Here is a 20,828-nt window from a genome sequence, read left to right on the forward strand (position 1 = left end):
CTTAAACAGTACTGCATGATCATCTTTTTTCATGAAATAGGTACTAAGGAGTGCTTAGTACCACTCCTCCTCTGGGAAGAAAATCATGAGGGACCAGCAGAATTTTCTTTCGTTAGGGGAAGCAAAAGATTTCTAATCCATTCTCACATCCTAGACAGATCTGAGATACTATAAAAGGTAACTTTTAATTTGAGCCTCCCTTCACCCAAAGCACAGCCCATACATTCTTTCCTAATGTAAAGATTTCCAATAACAGCATCAAACTAGCAGTTAATAATAGGTCCCAGCAGGCAAATTACAGTGGTCTCCAAAAATAAAGCTTCATGGGGGAAAAATTTGCAAGTTACCACTGTGAGGTAGACACAGTAAAAGAACAGTGTCCTCACACCACGGAAATCTGGATGTCTCTGCGAAACTGGCAGACACAAACACTCAGCACACAGTCCTCAGAAATGATTTTTTTTTTTAAAGTGTGTGTAACCCAAACTATGCCTCTTCTCTACCTCGCCTCTCTGTCTCCCTGTCCTCACGCAACCTTCCAGTTAGGGGCCCAAAGCTTGTTCAAACGCCTCCATTTCTCTTACATTTCCGGAGAGCAGTAAGAGAAACAAACGAAGACAAAGCTGTAGCCCGTTGCCTTCCCAGCACCTTACCTAAGTGACCCTCAGCATTTGTTTCTTTGTGCCACAAGCCCACAGCGCTCACATCTTTGAGACACTGAGAATAAGACTCCACGGTAAGGGTTTCAAAGGAGTGCTCCCCAAGAAGCCCTCTAGAGTAAGCATTCTCAACAGCCCCCCCCCCCCCTTCCTTTAGCAGTCCCACCAAAGAACACTGGGCAGGTTTGTCCAAAGGAATCCATTAAGAAATTCTATGGAGGAGAAAGTTCACTTGTCTCTGCAACCCAGGTCTTAAGGAGTCTTCAGTTCCGCTATGGGGGGAGGGGAAGGTTGGTGATCCGTCCCTGGAGGGCATTGTAATTTTTATAGACCCCTCGCCTTCATCTTTATTTCAAAACCAACCGCCTTCTTATCTTAAGTCATTTAGTTCATGCACTGCTTACTCTTGGTGAAATATCTTTGTTGAGGGCTCTGAAGGTTTTCACTTGAGAGAACAGGACAGCTGAATGCCACATTGTGTAGAGGGGTCAAAGGTCGGTGTTGGAGCCAAAGCCCCACTAATGCATTGTGAAAGACCTTCATTTCCACCAGTGAGTTTTCTATGCCTGTGAAAGTAGGCACGTCCCTCACCTACGACAAAGCTTTCAATAAGAGGAATGAAAACATAAAGGGGTCTTAATTCTTAAGCAATAAGCGAATGATGTAAAGAACTCAAAAAGAAACCAGGTGTTCAGGGGAGGGAAAAGGCATGTCTATGCCTCAGGCATAGCATGCTGTACACTAAGAGATAAAGAGTGAATGGGGAAGAGAATAATAGGAAATGGAAAAAATTTAAACTCCTCAAATTCTCACCTACACACCCCAGATTCACCACACAATTCCGAAAAGCAGATGACACACCCCAGATTCACCACACAATTCTGAAAAGCAGATGTCCCACACAGGTTTAGACAATCACTGCTGAAATCCCTGAGGTGCCCTACATTATACGACTACCCAATTATTTTTTGAAGTGGTGTTGGCTTCCAATACTCCACGATAGCAAATTGTGTATTTGTGAAAAATCCTCACTGATATATTTCCTAGTCACAAAATGCTTTATCTCCAAACTGTCTCACTCACCCCCATGATGAAACCCTCACCTCCCGGCAGGGATGCTTTCGCCCAGGGAAAGACTTAGGGCTGGAAGCTTTGATGTGGTTCATGGACTCAATCAGTGGTAAAGTTAATATTGGATCTCTGGGAGCTCCACGTCTACACTTCAGCACCAAAAATGGACTCCAGTATGGTCTGGGTGTAGGACAGTGGCTGGGGACACTAGCTCCTTCCCTGCTTCTCTGAGAGGTCACTGTAGGATACTTTCTTTCAAAGTTTCTCCTGAAAGCCAGAGATAATGCACATGCCTGTGATCTCAGCACTCTGGAGACTGAGGCAGGAGGATCAAAAATTCAAGGCCACCTGGGTTACATGAGTGAGATTCCAATCTCACAAACAAATAAATAAAAAATGACTCCTACATCACCTCCTTCGGCCAAGAGCAAGATACATATCTTGGGGGCTGGGGGGGGGATATAACAAGTTTGAGAACACAGGAAATGAACAGCTAGGAAATGACTTTGATATTAACAAGCTTTTCTTGGGCAACTATGAGTGAAATCTGTTCTGAGGCTTTGGGATCAGTCTGAGCTCTTGGCATAATCCTTAAAGAAGTCAGAGGAAGGAAGATTGAAATTAAAAGAAGAAAGGTAATCAAAATCAAACTGGTTTTGTTTCTGGAGAGGATTCCTTCCTGCCGTTGGCGGGAACAAAAGCATCCTGCTCGTCCATCTACGATGTTCTGGTGCAGGACAGATATCGGCCTCTGCTCAGTCATTTCCACTGCACCCTCAGGCACCCCAACTATCTCTGCTCTCCTGAGGTCTGGGAGAGCAAAGTCCTAATGGGACACCCCTTGGAGGTGCCCCCTGAACATCCACCAAGTGTCAGGGTTGTGTAAATATGAAATTCCACAATTAATACTTCAAAGAAGTTGAAAACAAAAAATAAGTCCTCTGGTCCCACCTGGGGAGATGAAGAGAAATATGCTGGGACAAAGACCTAACCTTGTAGTTTCCAATCTCATGTTAAAGAAGAGGAACTCTTTTCCTTTGAAATCGAGCAGGAATCCTCAGCGTGTAGAACCCTGCTTTGGTTGGCAGGGTCCACATGCCCATCCTTCCTTCTCCCCTCCCTCCAGGAGCATTCTGATTTGGACCATTTTCCTCCAATACCGAAGCACCACAAGCCCTCTGGTTCAGACAGACTCTTCTCTACACTGACTGCAGAAAGGTCCTTCCCAGGGAAGAGCCTTAGGCACTCATTATGTGTAAAATCCTCACAGCCACAAGTCCTTGTACAGCAAATTGCACAGAAAGGCGCCAGCGAACCCCAGTGCCTGCAGCTCAGAATCCTGGAACCCACAGGGGTTTCTTCTGCTTTTCCAACTCAGCTTTCATGCCCATCTCCACAGTGCGCCATCTCCACCATCAGCTTTAAAATGGGACAAGATTTTAGTGATGTGAGGCAATGTGAAAGCAATAGCTTTCTAGAACTTTTCAAATCGCCTCTAAACTTTAAGATTTTCTTCTCACGCTCCCCTCCCCGGCCCCATTTCCCCCTTTGGGTCAAGTTTTCTTAGCAGTTTGCCTTTTTCAATGTTTCTGTGGATCCCAAGGTAGTTCTGATGAAAGGAACTTTCTTTGTATTTAATAATTAAAGTATACAAGCGGGTATACACAGGCTTGGAAATGCACCCAAATCTTGGAAAGGAGTCATTGTGAAGGTAGGAACAGAGATGCAGGCACACCAGAGATGGGCCTCGCAGCAGCTCCTGCTTCCTGGGCAGAAGTTCGGCTAGAGGAGACAGAGGAAAGAGTGGGTACATGCGGAGGGCGCTGCTGGGTCCAACGCTCAAGCTATTTCTTCTCTTCCTCCTTTTCTTCATTGAAAATTTTCTTTTAAACTTTTTGTTTTGAGATGGTCTTATATAGTTTAGGATGGGCTTGAACCCCTGATCCTTCTGCCCCAACACTCCATGTGCTAGGATTACAGGAGTATGTCACCTGCCTGGGCGTGCAGAAAACCATTTAGGGAGACAAGAGTGACATCCACAGCTCCAATTCCGACCTCTGCTGCTTTCAATATATCCCCCTGCTTCACCTCTGAATTCCCCCACTAAATGTAAAGGTCAGAAGTGGGGGGTGGTGTGAGGCCAACAAACAAATATTCATATTATTCTTGAATTTTTGGGCTGAAGTCACAGGAGCAACATTATTTTATTGGGATGTATTATTTTACTAGCAGAATTGTTCCGAGTTAGAATTAGGTAGCTTGAATTTATAAAACAAAGACGGAGTAAAGCCAAAGCTTGCCAGAACAGACTGATATCTGAAATCCAGGACTTCTTTTGGGGCATTCCTATGGGCTCATTGCTTCTCTGGCATAGCAACCCTTTCCCCAGAGGTTGGACACTCTGGGGATCAAAGCTACTTCTACAACGATGAGCTCTGTGCAAATTCCCAGAATGAGTTTCCCAGAGCAGGAAAGCTCCCATAGCAGGTTGTGCATGAATAAGCAATGCTAGCCTCCCTCCTGCAGGGGCTCAGGGAAGGTTTCTCAAACAGAAAACCTGGTCTCTTTCATGCCCTGGGGTTTTGGGGACAGGGGTGGAGTCTGATCGAAGTTTCTAGGTTCTCTGGTGTGGTGACGGAAGGCAGTAGCCCAGAATCTATCCCCTTCTCTAAGCCGTGGTACATGCCACATGCCCATGCTCCCTCCAGACCACAGTTCTGTCTAGATTTTCTACAACAGAAAATCCTCAGAACAGAAAACCACCTGGGAGATAAAGGCAAATACAAGGATCACATAAAGACAGAAAGCAATTTCCACACTCACAAAAAAATGTGTAAAACAGGTGCTATTACTGCTCCTCCTCCATATTTAATTTCTGAGAGTGGAGGAGAAGGAGGAGGATTCTTAACGAGATGAGGAGAATTAATGAATTAATGGCCTGCTCCTCCCAGCTCAGAGGCAATCATTCTAAAATGTACCTCGAGTGCTGAGAAGCGGGCCTTTGTGAGCTCTGTTCACTCCCTGGAAATGGTAGCTCACTGTTTTCTCTGAGGTCAGCTCAATGTGATCTAGGAGGCACCTGCAGAGCATTGAGCCCCAATACTAGAAGACCCACTCATGGGGGCTGGGACAATGAAGGGAACTCTAAGTCCTGGGAGGAGCCGAGGATTAACAGTCATCACAAGCATGTGAATGGGTTGACAGCCCAGGGCTGGAACTGTAAAGACAGTAACCCAGAATATATGAGATACATTTGAACATAATATGAGACAAGGGATTCAAGACGGAACTTTTCCACACAGGAGCAAAGGGTGAAGGAGCAAGGTCTAGAATGTGTACCCGGGCACACTGTCGCCATCTAGGCCACTGAGCCTGGCAAAAGGTCCAGAAACCCAGGACACCAGGAGTAAATCCCAAGTATGTTTTTACCTTAAGGGCCTACTGGTAAAATACTGTTGTCTGAGTGTCAGGGATTGAACCCAGGGCCTTTCATGTTAGATAAGTGCTGACCACCGAACAATAAACTCCAATCCTTTGTTTTTAAAGCTGTTAAAAGCCTACTTTTAAAATCATACAGTTGGCAGATCACCAGGATCAAAACCTGACCATCGAGCAGAGTCTTATAAAAGAATTTAAAACAACGTGGGGAAATGTTTCACACCTGAAAAATCACTTTCTCACGCAGAAAGCCTGTGTGTTCATAGGAACACATGCAAGTGGCCTGGGCCACTGCCACAGAGCCTCAAGAATGGGGTCTAGGACACTGAGAATCCCATAGTGGGAAGGACTTTACGATGCATTTCTTTACACATTGCCTATCCATCCCAGTGCCCTGTCAACCTTCTCTAAGGGGTCCTGGGATCCAGGACTCTTCCTCCCTCTTCTACACTGGAAACCTCCCTTCTTCCAGAACACCTCTCTGCCGATTTCTCTGCAGTCTTCCTTTGAACACTCATTGCTCCCTTAATGTTACTGCTCCTTAGCTTGGGCATAAATGTTCCTTCCTATTTTCGACTTGCTTGGCCCAGCTACTGTTTTTCCTGACGTCAGAACCCAGCACTTAACTCCACTACAGGTTAATCTCATCCTGCCGAGGGTCTGCTGAAACAGGCGGACTTTCCTTTCCTTGGTAGTGACGAACACAGGGCGGGTCATGAATAACTGCTTGCTGGTGGGTTTTCGGCCACCTTGGGTACCTGCCGTATTGCAGCAGACAGGATTCCGCCCAATCTGAACAGATCTGGGGCGGTTTGAACGAGGCATGTCTCTGACAGTCCTGTGCATGTGAACGCTTGGTTCCCACTTGGGGTTGCTGTTTGGGGAGGTGGTGTAGACGGGCGCAGGCTTGCTGGAGGAAGCACATCCCCGTGGTGAGGGGCTTTGAGATTAAAAGCCTGGTGCCACTTCCGTTCTGTTCTCCGCCTGTGCTTGTATTTGAAGATGTGAGCTCTCAGTCTCCTGTTCCACCTCGCCTGCTGCTGGCTGCCACGCTCCTGTCATGACAGACTCTTATCCCTCTGGTACCGGAAGCACAAATCAATTCTTTCTTTTATAAGTTGCTTTAGTCATGGTGTTTTATCACCGCAACAGAAATGTGATACAATAGAGGATAAGCAGACATCCAAAGCTGCCATGTTACATGACCTCTTAAAAAGTATTCCACCGGTGTTTTTTAGTTATCATCACAAGTTCATTATTAAATGACACACCTTTGTCACCTGAATAAAAGTCCTTGGGCCCTACGAACTATGATTGGACAAAACTCCCACCCTATCATGAGTGAATATGGAAAAACAGATATAAACAGACTTGTTGGAAAGCAACTTCTCAGGAGGTTGGGAAATCTCACTAGCAATTTTTTTAATAGGAAGTGGCCATCCCCAAAGGGATCTTACTTATTCTCAAGTCTGCAGAGAGCAACAAGTCCTTCTATGTTACATATTGTAGAGAGGAACGCCCGCGGGACTGGTTAGAGTTGGGTTTCAATTTCTGCTCCACTTCTTACTGGCTGTGACAGGAGGCAAATGCCTTCCCTTCCTGAACGCTTACTTGCAGAACAAACGAACGGTCAAATCACTATCACCCTCTGCAGCAGATACGCGGAGTAAACAAGATAACACTCGCACAGCACCTGGCTCAGTCCCCAGCAAATTGCAGGTGGGTAGATAATTCCCTTCTGTTCTCTTCACTTCAACCACCAACCTACTACCGCTACGCAAACGGCACCCGCAGCGATACACTAAGTAGGAAATGGAGTTTATAAGGGACTTTACACTTACGCTGTCTGTCGGTCCACAGGCTGCACGAAGCATTTCTTGATTGAGCTCAACATTTAAGGACTAGTGACCAGGCTGTTGTGTATTTGTGTGCCTATGCACCAAAGGAGGGAAGTGACGACAAGCGATTTTTTTTTTTTTTTTTTTTTTTTTTTTTTGGTTTTTCGAGACAGGGTTTCTCTGTGTAGCTTTGCGCCTTTCCTGGAACTCACTCTGTAGACCAGGCTGGCCTCGAACTCACAGAGATCCGCCTGCCTCTGCCTCCCGAGTGCTGGGATTAAAGGCGTGCGCCACCACCGCCCGGCAGTCGACAAGCGATTTTGATGTTCCTTCCTTTTCAACATTTCTTCCCCAGTCGGGTAGGGTGGCACCTGGCAGTGATCAGCACTGGGGGCTCTGACTCAGGAAGATCGTGAGGTTGAGGCCAGCCTGGGCTATGAAGTGATAATCTATCTCAAATTCTCCTTTTCCTTTCTCAGAGATAACAGAGTCTTCAGAAGCCGTCTAAGATTTAGAGCATCATCCACAAGTTGAGCATTTCCAGGAAGCCCTGAAGTTAGTTACTTCATCATGCTTTAATGTCAGGGGCAAGGACAGTCCAAGGACAGTTTATTATTTCCTGAACTTAACTAAAGATGACACTGGTCTCTAGGCCCCAAAAGAACACGCCAGTGGCATTATGTAAGGCTTCCAGATGTCTTGTGTCACATCACGCTCAGAGCTATTCAGACTGGGTAGGGGGAAAAAATCAGTCATCATCTCAAAGGGTTCTGCCTCAGAGGCTGAGTCTGTACAACTGAAGAAGCTCCAGTGATGGAGGACCCAGGCAGACAAAGTGGAGGATGACGCCTCTCTTAACCTTCCCCTCTTCCAAAATAAATTCATGTCCCTTTAGGAAAGTCTTCTTTTTCTTTCCAGGTACAGTTAAAATGCCCCCTCCCCCATGAAGCCATTCAGAGCCATTTCAAGGATGGTGCCTCCAAAGAGGGCCCCTTTCTGTGTGTTCCACACTTCCGCATCATCCTGCACCCTTCTGCCATCATTCATGCCTGTGTTTCCCACAGTCTGAAATGTGTGACTGTATTAACTCTTAACTTTTCATTTATTGATATTGTGTGTGTGTATGACATGTGAGGGCGCAGGTACATTCATGCCAGGTGAATGCATATAATGTGCAAATGGAGGTCAGAGGACAATGTTTGAAAGTTGACTCTTTCCTTCCACCTTGGGATCCAGGAATCGAACTCAGTTGGTCGGGCTTGCGTGGCAAGTGATTTTAGCCACTGAGCCATCTCCCCGGCCTGGTGCTTATGCATTTCTGTCTGTTTTCATTGTAAGACTATAAGCTTCTGAAATGTGGGGCCTACGCCTGCCTTGCTGCACAGTATTATAGTTCTAGTGCCTGGTGTCATGCTTGGCATCCGAAGTGCTCACTGGGGTCTGCAGAGTAAGCAAATGGTTTGATAACTGAAATCTAAGGTCTGTGGGATTCAGCTGTTTCTCTGGCACCAGCATAGTAGCTGGCACAGAGTTATTACACACAGTGAATGCCGAGTGAATATTTCTGCTTGAAAAACAGATCAAGTTGTAAGAATAGATTATAATTATGTAAGTTGCCATTAAAATATAAGTATACTATCAACAACACAGAATTTAGACTATTAAAAACCTGAAGGCAGCCGGGCGGTGGTGGCGCACGCCTTTAATCCCAGCACTCGGGAGGCAGAGCCAGGCGGATCTCTGTGAGTTCGAGGCCAGCCTGGACTACCAAGTGAGTTCCAGGAAAGGCGCAAAGCTACACAGAGGAACCCTGTCTCGAAAAACCAAAAAAAAAAAAAAAAAAAAAAAAAAACCTGAAGGTAGGCAATTAAGAACTTAAGTGAAAATCAAAAATTCTAAGTCAAGGAGCTGTTTGGATTATTATACTGATGGGCTCCGTCCTTAGAACCCCAGCAAGCTGGAAGGGAAGGATGAAAAAGGAAGAAACACAAGCCAGGCATAATGGTGCAGGTCTTTAATCCCAGCACTCGGAGGGCAGAGGCAGTTGGATCTTAGAGTTTGAGGCTAGCCTGGGCTACAGAGACAACCAGGGCTACACAGAGAAACCCTCTCTTCCAAAAAAAAAGAAAGAAAGAAAGAAAGAAAGAAAGAAAGAAAGACAGACAGACAGACAATCTAAAGAGTTGGGGAGATTTGAGTGGGTGGGAGGGCCCTTACTTGCCCTCGTATAGGCTTGTGTTTAAAGGCCTCCGCTCTCCACATTATCTCACCATCCTTACTGCGCCCCAGTGAAGTAAGGAAGAGTTATGCCCATTTCACAGAAAAAGAAACTGAAGTGGAGTCTAAGCAACCTCTGCCCCATCACAAAGCTTGTCAGCAGTGGAGTCGACTCCAAGTGTACAAATATTCCCTAGGACATTCCAGCCAGAGTCTCAGGCTAACCCAAGCCATGGAAAGCCTTCGCTGAGGCCTCCAATTAGCTTCAACTTCAGAACCTTACTTGGCATCTCCAGGGGCCTGGATTGGCGCTGGTGAGAACAGTCTCCTGGTACCGCAGAGTTCAGAGTTGCTTCTTTTGTCAGACACACCTAGGTGTGACGACTAGTCCCTCCACTGTGAAATTAGACCTGTCTACTTACCCTCCATCTCTACCTTCACTTGGGAGACGGGATGATAATAATAAAGAAACACGCCACACGACCAAGATTAAACAGGTGTCCATGAGGCCCTTAGCCTAGTCAGTGCTTTACAGCCCCGGGGCATAGGACAGTGAGGAAAGGTGGCAGGCTCAGAAGTTGGGCCAGGCTGCCACTGCACTCAGTTCTTCCGGTGGTTAAGCTGCTCCCGGCTCAGCCCATCCCTCTCTTCTCCTCATGCTTCTAAGCCTGGGCAGAGGCCTTGCAGGAAGACATTAAGCCTGCAAACGAGGTTTGCCTATGGTGTGCTTGTCTAGCCTCATAAAACCCCTTAACGAGAATCAGCTCGTTGGCTTGCTTGTCCCTAGGCATTTGTCCTCTCACAGAGACTGAGTTTCGTGCCAAGCCAAAACTCTGTCCCAGGGAGTTGCTGTGTGGCTCTGTGGGTTGTGTGAGGCACATGCAGCGAACAGGTACTATCCCTGGGCTAGACCTAAGGGCCATTTCCAGATAGGAGTAGGAGGGCTGAAGTGGGTACATGCTTGGACTTCAGATTTCCTGTCTGAAAGACACAGGAGGAGAGAACAGGTCTCTCCAGCAGACCCCACTGCTTGGGGTGTGCAAGACGCTGCTTGTGGACGCGCCATTCCATGGCAGAGGCAGAAATCCTGGGCATCTAGTCTAGGGCAAGGAGGCACAGGGCTGCGAGTACAACAAAAGCTGGTCATGAAGCACTGGAGGGCCAATTAACTCATTCATCTTGTATGCTCACATCCCCCAGTGCTATCTCCCGAGCTTAAGGAGAGCTGGAGCATGCAGGGAAAGCATCTCTTTGATCCCCGACCGACCAGCTTCAGCTCAACTTCAGAAACTTTCCAGGAAGTTTCCAGTTCTCCCCAGAGCAAAGGCATGGATGGGTTAAGCTCCCCCCTCCGTGGACTAGAGCCAGGCTAGTTAAGCTTTATAACTGAAGTGCAGCAATTCCAAGACTGACCTACACTTTACAACATCCCCTCTCTCCTTGTCTACCATCCAGGCTGCAAATCTTGGGCTTGGATGGAGAGGGAACCGCAGGCTCAGCTGCACCCCTGGGGAGGTGTAATGAGACCTCCTTTCTCTGGGTTTTGGCAGACAGGGCCCCGCCCAGCACACCTGCCCAGAAACTGAGCCAGGTGTGTGCTCAACAGCTGGGGCCTCAGGGTAGGGCACTAAGCTCAGGCTATAACGGCCAACTTCCCTGGGGACAGGGGGACTCTTCTGGAGCGGCATGGGGCCCAAGAAGGGGACAGGAAAAAATACCAACTTAAAAGAAACCTTGTACCTAGAGAGGGCGGCTGTGTAGCAAGAAGCGGTGGTGGATGCTGGGAATCACTTGGAGGATCTTCTGGGGTTGAGGGGAAGCGATGGACAAATCTCAGTGAGGAGGCGATGCTACAGTTTCCCCCGGGGCACAGCCCATGTGGACCTGTACATGTTTGAGTGGCGGTGCTGTTGGAGCTTGGAGATTATGAACCACACCTTTCTTGCGCCTTCTCCAGGAGTCACTGAACTGGACACAACCCACCCCAAGGTCTCACCCAAAAAAAAAAAAAAAAAAAAAAAAAAAAAAAAAATCCCTGGAGGCCCCTAAATGGATCACCCGTCGTAGGAACAACCTTACCACTTGCTACATTTCCGGGGCTCTGCAAAGCTGCAGCCGGTCTACTGTGGCTGGGGACAAGAAGTTTTACAGGAGGAAACAGGCCTCCCTTCCCAAGCACTGGCCAATTCTTTGCTCTTACCCTACCTTCTGTGTGAAACAGAGTTACAACTTGGGGCTCCCTCCAAGGAATCACCAGGAAGCAGGAGCAAGTCTCCAGAGGGCAAGTCTGGGCTCCCCCAGAGAGCACCCGGCAAAGCACAAGTAGGCGTGGCCACTGCACCTAGCACACGGTTCTTTGAATCAACCTCCGGATCTCCAACTCACCCCAAGTCTCCCCAGGTCTGAGTGTGGATCTCGGGATGATAGCCTAAGATGGGAAGTCCTCAGAAAACCCAGAAAGTCCCAGCACAGGCCGCTGTGAAGGTCCACTTCTCCCAATTTGGTGCACTTTCCTAGCCGGCTCGAGGGACTTAGGGTAGTGGTGCTGTGGTCACACTCACTTCCCCCTTTCGTGTCCTCACCTTACAGCAAAGCGCTGTACCTCACAGTGGGTCTCCTCAAATCACCGGACTCTCAGATTCTTCCCCCTCCCCAGAGCACAGTCCCACTCCAAGGGATCCAGGCAGCTGTAGGGTCATAAATTCAATGCCCCCTCCCTCCCCTCAGGTCTTATCCTTAGGTCCTCCACCACCTCCTTCCTGGATGGAGAGCCCAGAGTTAGGGGTAACCTTGGCTGAGCAGGCCTGGGCTGCAGGCCCCTCTCCAGACACCCGCCCTGGTCCCCGAGGACCCCAACCCGGCTCTGCAGCCTCCGCAGCCGCAAACCGCAGACCTCTGAGTTCAATCAACTTGTGCTATTGTCTGAATTCGTCCAGGTCGCCCCGACTTAAAGCGCTTCCTCCAGAATCCCCTTTCCAAACATCTTCCGGACCCCCAGCCCCAAATAGCAGCAAGCCAAACGCGCGGGGGGTGGGGGAAGCCACTGTCTCTGGGACTCTGGCACGCCTCGCTCAGGCAGAGGAGCCCGGCCGAGACCTTCCTCCTTGAGGACCCCTCACCATCGCCCCGAGGCTGCAGATGCGGAGGAGCTAGGAGCCTTGCGGGTGGGGATGCCCTAAACCGACTCCAGGCTTACCTGCGGGGGAAATTCGCTGCCCTTCCCGACCTGGGCAGGGGCAGATGAAGCATCTTCCCCGGCTCAGGAGACTGTTCAGTGGGTGAGCACCCAGTACACCCGGGACAGCCTTTGACTGGCACGCGGCGGGCACCCCAAATCGTAAGAGCCGCCGACCACGCGGAGGGGCGGACGCCGAACCGGTCGGTCGTCGGCTCTCGGCTCCTTTTCTCTGCACAGCCGGCCTAGTACTTACAGCTCCAGCTGTACTTAAAGCGACAGAGCCCAATTTCTCTGTCGCTGACTTCTGTCCCGAGCCCCAGAAAAGCAGGCTGCCAGCGGGCTCTTTAACGCCCAGAGCAGGTAGACAAAGAGCTACCGCAGCCTCTACGGGTTTCGGTGGCCTCTGCGGCCTCAGAATCCGGAAGGTGCTGAGGTGGTGGGGGTTGAGGGCCTCGACCTCAACCTGGGCTGCTCCTGAGTTAACCCCTTGAATGCCAGCAGCGGTCTGGTGAGCGGCTGGCCTTGCGCTATAGGGGTTGAAGGGGGGCGTGAGCAGCTGGGCATTTCCAAGTCTCTCGGGTAGGGAGCCGAGGTGGTGCACGCACGGGTGGGTAGGGTTGAAGAGGGGTCCTTCCTAGCCTACTCCTCGCCACTTACTAGGCTTTTACCAATTACTCAAAATTGGCGTACTGAATTCATACACTCATCCTTGAAACAAGATGAAGGTCAGATGGGGCTCCATATTGCTAGAGGTTGGCTCTCTGGACCGTTACACTAAGGTGGGGTAAGATAATGTGAACCTCTCTCTATTCCAGATACCCTCAAGGGGTGGGACGAAAACAGACTTCTGGTATTCCGGGGACTACAGCAGAGGCAAGAGGTGTGCTTGCAGTTGAAGGGGCTGCTCGGGGCGGGTTGGGGGTGACATTCAGTTCACAGTCCCCAAGGTGGAGTCAGTGCCTTCATCCAAGAGGCATTTTCAGGAGACAGAGTAGGGAGAAAAGGATCCCAAGACGCCCCGTCTTTAACGGAAGGTATGAAAATTAGTGGGGTGGATAGCAGGGCTCAAACCTTGGGATTCTTCTGCCCTCAGGGCCCAGCTGTGATACCCTACTTTCTCGGTCAAAAAGGAAGGAGGGCTGTGTAGAGCCGCTGTTCTCAACCTGTGGGGCTCGACCAAACTTTTCACAAGGGTCTCCTAAGATCATCAGAAAACACAGATACTTACAATTCATAACAGTAGCAAAATGACAGCTATGAAGTAGCAACACAAATAATGTTGCGGTGTGTGTGTGTGGGGGGGGTCCCCACCACATGAGGAACTGTATTAAAGGCTCGCAGCATTAGGAGGTTGAGAACAGCATAGCAGATACACTGTTTCCCTGCTCCCTCCAGTCCTCAAGCCTTAAAGGAAGAGGCTCCATGGTTGAGTCTCCAACCAGATGTGAACTAGGCAAAGCTAGACATTGCATTTGAGAAACGGATGGATTGTTATCTGCAGTTCTTCCTTGAAAAGCGCCATGGCGAGGCCAGCAAGATGGCTCAAGTGGTATGTGCGGTGGCTTTAGCCTCCTGCCAAGCTTCGACGGGAGTCAATTCCCTGAACAGCCGTGGTGGAAGGAGAGAACAGACTGCTGCAAATCCTTCTCTGACAGCTACACATAAGCCATGGCACACACAGCCACACACACACACACACACACACACACACACACACACACACACACACACACTAAATCAATAAAACTTTTACAAGCGTAAAAAGCCCCACGCGCACTGAAGTAGGATGACTGTGAACCACAAGGCAGAGTCTCTGGAGTCTGAGCAGCGCTGTGGGACTGAGTCCCACTGGCCTCTTAGACCGCATGGCATCTGCTTTAGCGTTCGCTTTCACAAAGGTTACGAAGGAGCAGAATGACATTCTGAAAGCCTGCCTCCTCTTCTTAGCCTTGATAGAGGGTCTGATGGGGCTTTGAGTTCTTTCCCTTGAAGCCTGTCTTTTCCCAGACCTGTGACTGCCCAGGGGGCACTGACCTGGGGCTGCAGCTCCAAGGAATGAATCATGTTCTAGGGGCCTTTGCCCTTGAATAGGCCGGGCTGGGGGAGGGGGTTCATATCTAAAGGTGTACCCCATTGTTAAGTTCTATAAACACACCTAGAGATCCAAGGACAGGGGAACCCTGGGGTGATCCTCACCTACCCTCCCCTGAGCATGGTGGGACAAGGAGACGTTCTGACATGTTCCAAGGAGTTTGGGTGGTGACACTTGGGAAAGATGCACTTCCCAAGCACAGCAGCTTTGCAGGAAGTAAGAACCAGGCCAAGGATCCCTCTAGTACATCCTTCCCTCTCGGTCCAGTTCCCGGACCTATCCCCTCTCCTGCCTCCCTATCCTAGTACTGCCCTGGGCTTCTCATCCTCACAGCTATCTAGAGAGAGTGAACACAGTCCCTTCTCCCGGGAGGGTCTGTCCCCACTGCTGTGTTGGAGCTGGCCGGGGTCATCTGGGGAACAGCTTATAGCACCATGAGGGATTCTCCTTAGCGCCAGCCAACATGAATCCTGAATAAAATGGCTGTGTCAGCCAGAAGAATGTCATCAGCAGGGGTTGTGTCCTCCAAATCTAGCAGTAGGTTTTCCATAAGGTTTTTTTTTTTTTCTTTGTGGCTTTCTGGTCAGAGCTGGAGAGAAAGTCTGAGGAAGGGTAAGGGGTGGGAGTTTCCTTGGAGGAATGGTGTGTGTGTGTGTGTGTGTGTGTGTGTGTGTACACGCACGTGCTTGCACATACAAGGAATTGAGCTGTCCCTGAGCATTCCTTCACAGCCACCCAGAGACCACAGGGCCATAGTCTTCCTTATACCTGGCAGCTTGTTTACCAAATAGCCTCCTCTGACTCCATCCTCTTCTTGCCCCCAAAGGGACTAGGGGACCATCATGGGAACAAGTCTTGGCTAGCCGCTTAGCCACAAGGAGGGGCTCTCAGCTTTCTGGTCCTCGCTAAGAGGGTTCCAGGCCTGATGATCTCTAGAGCCCTGCTCCCCCAAGATGGATTTCTGAGCTGCCAAACTTCAGCATACCAGAGACTCCCTCTGTGTGTCCCTCTGTCCTCCCTCAAGGGGAAGCTGCACCTTGTGGAGTACCTATTTTTCCGTGTAGGCTAGCGTGGGCTTTTACAGGGGGAAGAGGCAAGACTCCAGAGGCTCCACTACTTAAGTAAATGGCATGCAAATTAGCACCTGCTATTTTCAGCCCCCAGGTCAGGGCACTTCGGTAATTGGACTGCGGCATTGAAGAGGAATGCTGTCTGGGGCTTTTGTGAAGTCAGAAAAACCAGCCTTCCCTGTCAAGGGACCTACTCCTGTGTTTGAAGAGGCCCTGGCCTTGCCCATCATGGAGGTGTGGCAGAGTGGGGGTGATGTGGTGGCCCTGGCTATGGGGGAAGAGGCGTGTAGGGGTGACTCTGAGTGCTTCTTTCTGAGAGTAGGAAAACACCTGCTGAAAGGGAGCTGGGTACCAGGCACTTTTCCAGAAAGAATTGCCAGCCAACACGGGTGAGAGGAAAAAGGCCTGTGTGTGCCAGATAGACGCCCTCTGTGCTCCGTTGGCACTGCTCTTTACAGATCCCCCAGGGGCTATGACCTCATTTATCTCCCATGCCAGCACCATCAGAGTGCCTCTTTACAGAGGGGAAACTGAGGTTTGGAAAGACTGAAAAATGTCCATAACAGAGCGGAGGTCCCAGACACATGTGCATGAGTCCTCAGCAGGTTCCTGAGGATGATCTGTGCTCCCTGCCCCCACCTCCCCGACCCTGACGATCCCTGACAGGAGTCTGGGCTCAGGCCTGAGTTCCTCTTGGACAATGTCCCCTTTTCAGCAGAGACATCGAAAAGAGTTTCTGAGTGGTTACGGTGGTGTCCCTGACAATAACTTCGGAGACTGGCGTGCTTGGTTAGAACGGGATAAGCAAAAGACAGTGGCCAGGTAGTCTGGCATGCTGTGCATTCTAAGGTCACTTGTCTAAGCATTTCTGGGGCCAATGTCACCTATCTGGGGCCTGACCACATACCTGATTTCCCTGATTTCAAGGTGAGACCCTTGAACAGACTGAGTCCCAGGGTAGACACTTCCACTTTGTCCAGTGGTCTGTCTGATTTCTTCTTTCTCACCAACTCTGAGGTTATGGAACTTCTCGAATGGAAAAATCCCTCCCCCTCCATAGGTCCTAGCCTGTCAGAGAACCTCCCTCCGAGCCTGTGGGTGGCTGGGCACGGAGACTACTCCATACGCTCGAGCCAATCTGGCGACTGCTTTCTTTTCTTTTCTTTTTTTTGTCGTGTTTGTTTGAGACCAAGTGTCGTTGTGCACGGAGCTCAGACTGGCCCCAAACTACTATATAGCATAAGCTGGCCTTGAACTTGTGAGCCACCTGCCTCAGCCTCCTAAGTTCTGGGATTGCAAATGTGTGTGCTAACCTGTGGAGCCACTGGTAGCGTCTTGACAGTGACAGGCATAGAGTGGAGTGATAAAAAAAGAGAACTGAAAGAATTCTTTGCTGCTTGGATAGGGAAAGGAGAGAGAAAGGATTTGGAAAAGGGACGGAGCAAGTGAGCCCTTCTTCCCACACTGTGGCAGAACTGTTAGGAAATTTTCTGGCTACATCCCTAATCCCACTTCAAAGACCTACCCAAGATCTCCCAAAGACTCCCAGATCTTGATGGATTCATCTGTTTTGTTTGACCTTGAGAGAAATATCTAGAGAGCCGATTTCCAGCTTCTTTTCTTAAACAGCCTAGTGATCTCAGGCCAGATAGCTACTGCTACACTTTCTTTAGATCATTCATGGCTAGGAGGGTTCAAAGAGTGGCCTAAGGCCATCTGCCCCCAGGTGCGGGCATGATGATGTCAGTCCTAGCTCAGGAATCACCAGGGCATTTCTTGACCTGTTGGCTATGTCTGAGATCTTTCATGGCTCTCAGTGTGAGATTTCCTTCTCACTTCATGGCCCAGCCAGCCTCCAGGCGCATCCTAGAGGAGGGTACCAGGGAGCCTGGACCAGATTCAACTCAGAGATCAGAGCTGAAACGACTTGAAAGGTCACTGTGCCCAGCCACAGGCCCTCCTACCGATGAGGCCCATAAAGGATGAGTGATGTGCATGACATTCCTGGGCAAACACAGGTTTCCTGGTTCTTAGACGAGGGTTTCTCCAGACAGTGGTGTGTATCACTTCTTGCCAGATCCCTCCATAGGGCCAGCATAGGGCATATAATGAAGGGTATGGAAGGTCGGTCTGTGGGACAGTTTGAATGGGGGTATTGAGAGTCAGCAGATGCGGAGTGGAGAGTTCCAGAGCTCATCCCTCGTCCCAGCTGAGCTTTCTCTAGGGTGGCAAACGCACCAGCTGAAGGAAGGGGCCCCGCTCCCAGCTGTGTTATTGCTCAGCAAATATTTATATAACCTTTGCCAAGACGCGCCTTTCCCACCACCCCTGCAGTTGGGAAATGCAGAGAAGGGAGCCTCAGCAATCTTCCGTGGCGAGCTAGCATCTTCATGGACCTCCCTTACCATCCCTGAGAGACAGAGGATGCTGGGGAGGGAGAGGAAAGGGCCGCAGGAGAGGTCCCTGCTCTAGCAAGTGCCTGATGAGCTGGGGGTGTGGGGTGGGGCGGTGTGCGGGAGGGTGTCACCGAGTACATGCCAGCGTGTCTATGAGCACGTCTGAGTGTGTTTATATGTACTGTACCTATATCATCTCATTTAACCCCCCAGACCCTCACCCTTCTGCCCCTACACTCGGTGTGATGACCATCTCTGCTCTTGCCTGTTATTACTGCGGAGGTCTCCGGTCACGCTTCCTGGTTCCCCTAGTGCCACAGTGATCTCACAGTAAATTCCATCACCCCTTCCCTGAAGTCCTCCAGAGGTTTTCCCTCTCACAAGACTCATGGTGGCGCACCCGGCCCCTAGCTAACTGCTGACCTCATTCCTGACCACTGTCTTCTCTGTTCACTTTGCTTCAGCCACGCCGACCTCCTTCTGACTCCCTGAACATAGATCTGCTCTTGCCTCAGGGCCTTTGCACATGCTCTTCTGTTTGCTGGAGCAAAGAAAGCGTTCCTGTCCACCCTATCCCAAATGGCCGGCGCCCACCGCTCTCTGCTCAACCTTGTTTCTTTCTCATAGTGCAGCATCGTTTAAGGGTATATTTTAGTTTTTACGTATTTGTGTGCCATTTCATTTTATATGACTTTAAGAACAACGCCCATGTTTTCTCCTCCTGTATCTGCAGGGCCTGCCATCCAGCAGGTATATACTGAATGTATAGATAAAAACCATGATGTGGGCATCAGCACCACCCTTTTCAGAGCGAAGCAAAAACAGACTGGGTAACATCCCAGGTCAGTAGGAAATCGAACCGTGGTCAATCAGGCTCTAGAATGTTCCACAGAATGTCACTCTGCTTCCCGAGAAAGGGAAACTAACCACAGGTGCTCGCAGAGGCATAAGAGACTGTACAGCCGCTGCCTCCCAGACTGCAACGGGGTCTTGGAGTGGGAGGCACACATGGAAGTGCTTTGCCCAGGCCAACTCCAGAAAACAGGGGACATCTGGGAAAAGTTCACTTCAGCCTGGGCTGGAACCACTGGCTATCCCCAGGGCCCTTCTTCCAAAGCTCATTATGGGTTAGAAAGGAAAATGACAACCAGATAAAACCTGGCCCTCGCCTAACAACGTCCAGTGGCACATGAGTGGCCCCGGGAACCCCTGCTGCTAGCAGCCCTGTGGCCACGTGTGGGTAGAGTGTCAATTCTCAACTGCCCCTTGTCATCAGACCTCCAGTGTCTGAGAACAAAGTCAGACGGGGCGGTGGAGGAAGCCTGCGGCACGGAGTGGGTGAGCAGCGAGAAGAGGGTCTGAAAGAGTGTGAACAGCAAGGATGAGTGGGAGCCAGGTCTCTGTCTCCAGGCTGGAGACGCCACACAAGGAGGAGGGTTTAGGAAGGACCCCTTGATTACAAACTGGACAAGGGAGAAGTGAGGGCTGGGAGATGCCACTTGTTCTGCCTGTGCTGTGTCAAATGCAAGGTCACTCACTTCCTTCTGGAAGTCCCTCCTCCTCTCCGACACTGCTATGTGGCTGCTCTGTATAGAACTGTGCCTGGGTGGCTGTGCATCCTTCACACACCCTGCCTCTACATCTAGCCACCTCTCACACATGCTCCGATGGGTCTCCCACAGTGTCGACCTCTCCTTCCAACTTCTGGGTATGCACAGAGCTCTGCTCTATCTGTGGCACATGCCCACATGGCACCCTCTTCCACCTGCATATTCAGAGAGCATCTATCCATTTCTGGCATAGCTACATGCTTCAGATCTCTCTTTTCTAGTTTGTTTTTCAAATCCAGACTTTCATGCATCCGCTGGTTCTGCTTCATTGTCTCCGGGACAGCGAAGCAAGAATAATTCTGTCTTCAGACCTCTTGGGGGAATCCTCCTGCAGAGAGCGTGGTGGGGAAGCCTCCTGCTTGGTCTGCTGGCCTCTCTTCAGCTGCAGTGAATGGTCCTTTGCTTGCCTGACCAGAGACATCTGATAGCCCAGAGGCCTGAACTGGCCCCTCAGGAATAGCCAAGGACAGCTCTGTCTTTGAGCTAGAGTCAAACAAGAACGTGCATTCAGAGGCTTGGGTTGCTCATTTGCTGTTGGCCCTGAGTTCCCAGCTGTGGCCACTTTGTGGCTCCCCAGAGTGAGGACTATGGAGAGGTTGCTTAGGGGCATTCCAGCAGGGGTCTCTAGCAATGGTTTGCTGGGCATTCAGCAACATGTGAGAACCCAAGCTGTTGACAGGAAGAGATGGGGTGTCTGCGTTTGGAAAACTGCTATTCCAGTGGAAGGCATGTGATTCCCTCCTCCGCCATGCTCCCAGGTTTTAGGGAAACAAGATACACATAGCAAAGCAGTGGTAGACTGGAAGGGAGTCAGGCCTGGGCTTTGCTAGGGTTCTGTCACTTTGAAGTTAGTTAGGCTGAGTTCCATTTCTTAGCCTACGTTGTAAATCAACGTAAAGAATATCTCATTCATATTGTTGAGATTAAATGAGATAATTCCATGTTAGTGTTATATAAGCTGCTCCTTTACAATTGTCTAGAAATCATAAAAGCGCAAATTAGTATAGTACAAATTGTGCACACGAGGCTCGGAACAACCCAGAGGCAGATAGCAATCATACTGTAATGGGGTAAATTAGGGAAAACTCCCTGGTGAGAGGGTATTTGGAAAAGCATCACCACCTAGACAGGAAAATTCTATCTCAAAGATGGCCTCTCTAGCTTTGGACTTCTAGAAAGTCAAACAAGAGAAGGGAAGACATAAACATTTATTGAGCACCTACTACATCCCAAGTATCTTACATATATTGGGCACATAT

General features: G+C 49.7%; 1 protein-coding gene across 6 annotated transcripts in view; it reads right to left on the bottom strand.

The window, feature by feature from the left end:
• Nav1 (neuron navigator 1) overlaps window positions 1–20,828 on the bottom strand; it is a 263,326-nt gene that overhangs the window by 70,697 nt on the left and 171,801 nt on the right. Inside the window, exon 1 of one of the 6 annotated variants that reach the window (XM_052737054.1) lies at window positions 12,420–12,625. The exons of the other annotated variants lie outside the window; for them this stretch is intronic. Within the exon in view, the coding sequence (XP_052593014.1) occupies window positions 12,420–12,472 (53 nt within the window). The 5' untranslated portion in view covers window positions 12,473–12,625. Of the gene's footprint in view, window positions 1–12,419; window positions 12,626–20,828 lie in introns of those variants that run through there. 6 annotated transcript variants of the gene reach the window in all.

Source organism: Peromyscus californicus, unplaced genomic scaffold (genome assembly GCF_007827085.1).
Source record: "Peromyscus californicus insignis strain IS unplaced genomic scaffold, ASM782708v3 Scaffold_14__1_contigs__length_90479793_seg_2, whole genome shotgun sequence".
NCBI classification, from domain to species: Eukaryota; Metazoa; Chordata; class Mammalia; order Rodentia; family Cricetidae; genus Peromyscus; species Peromyscus californicus.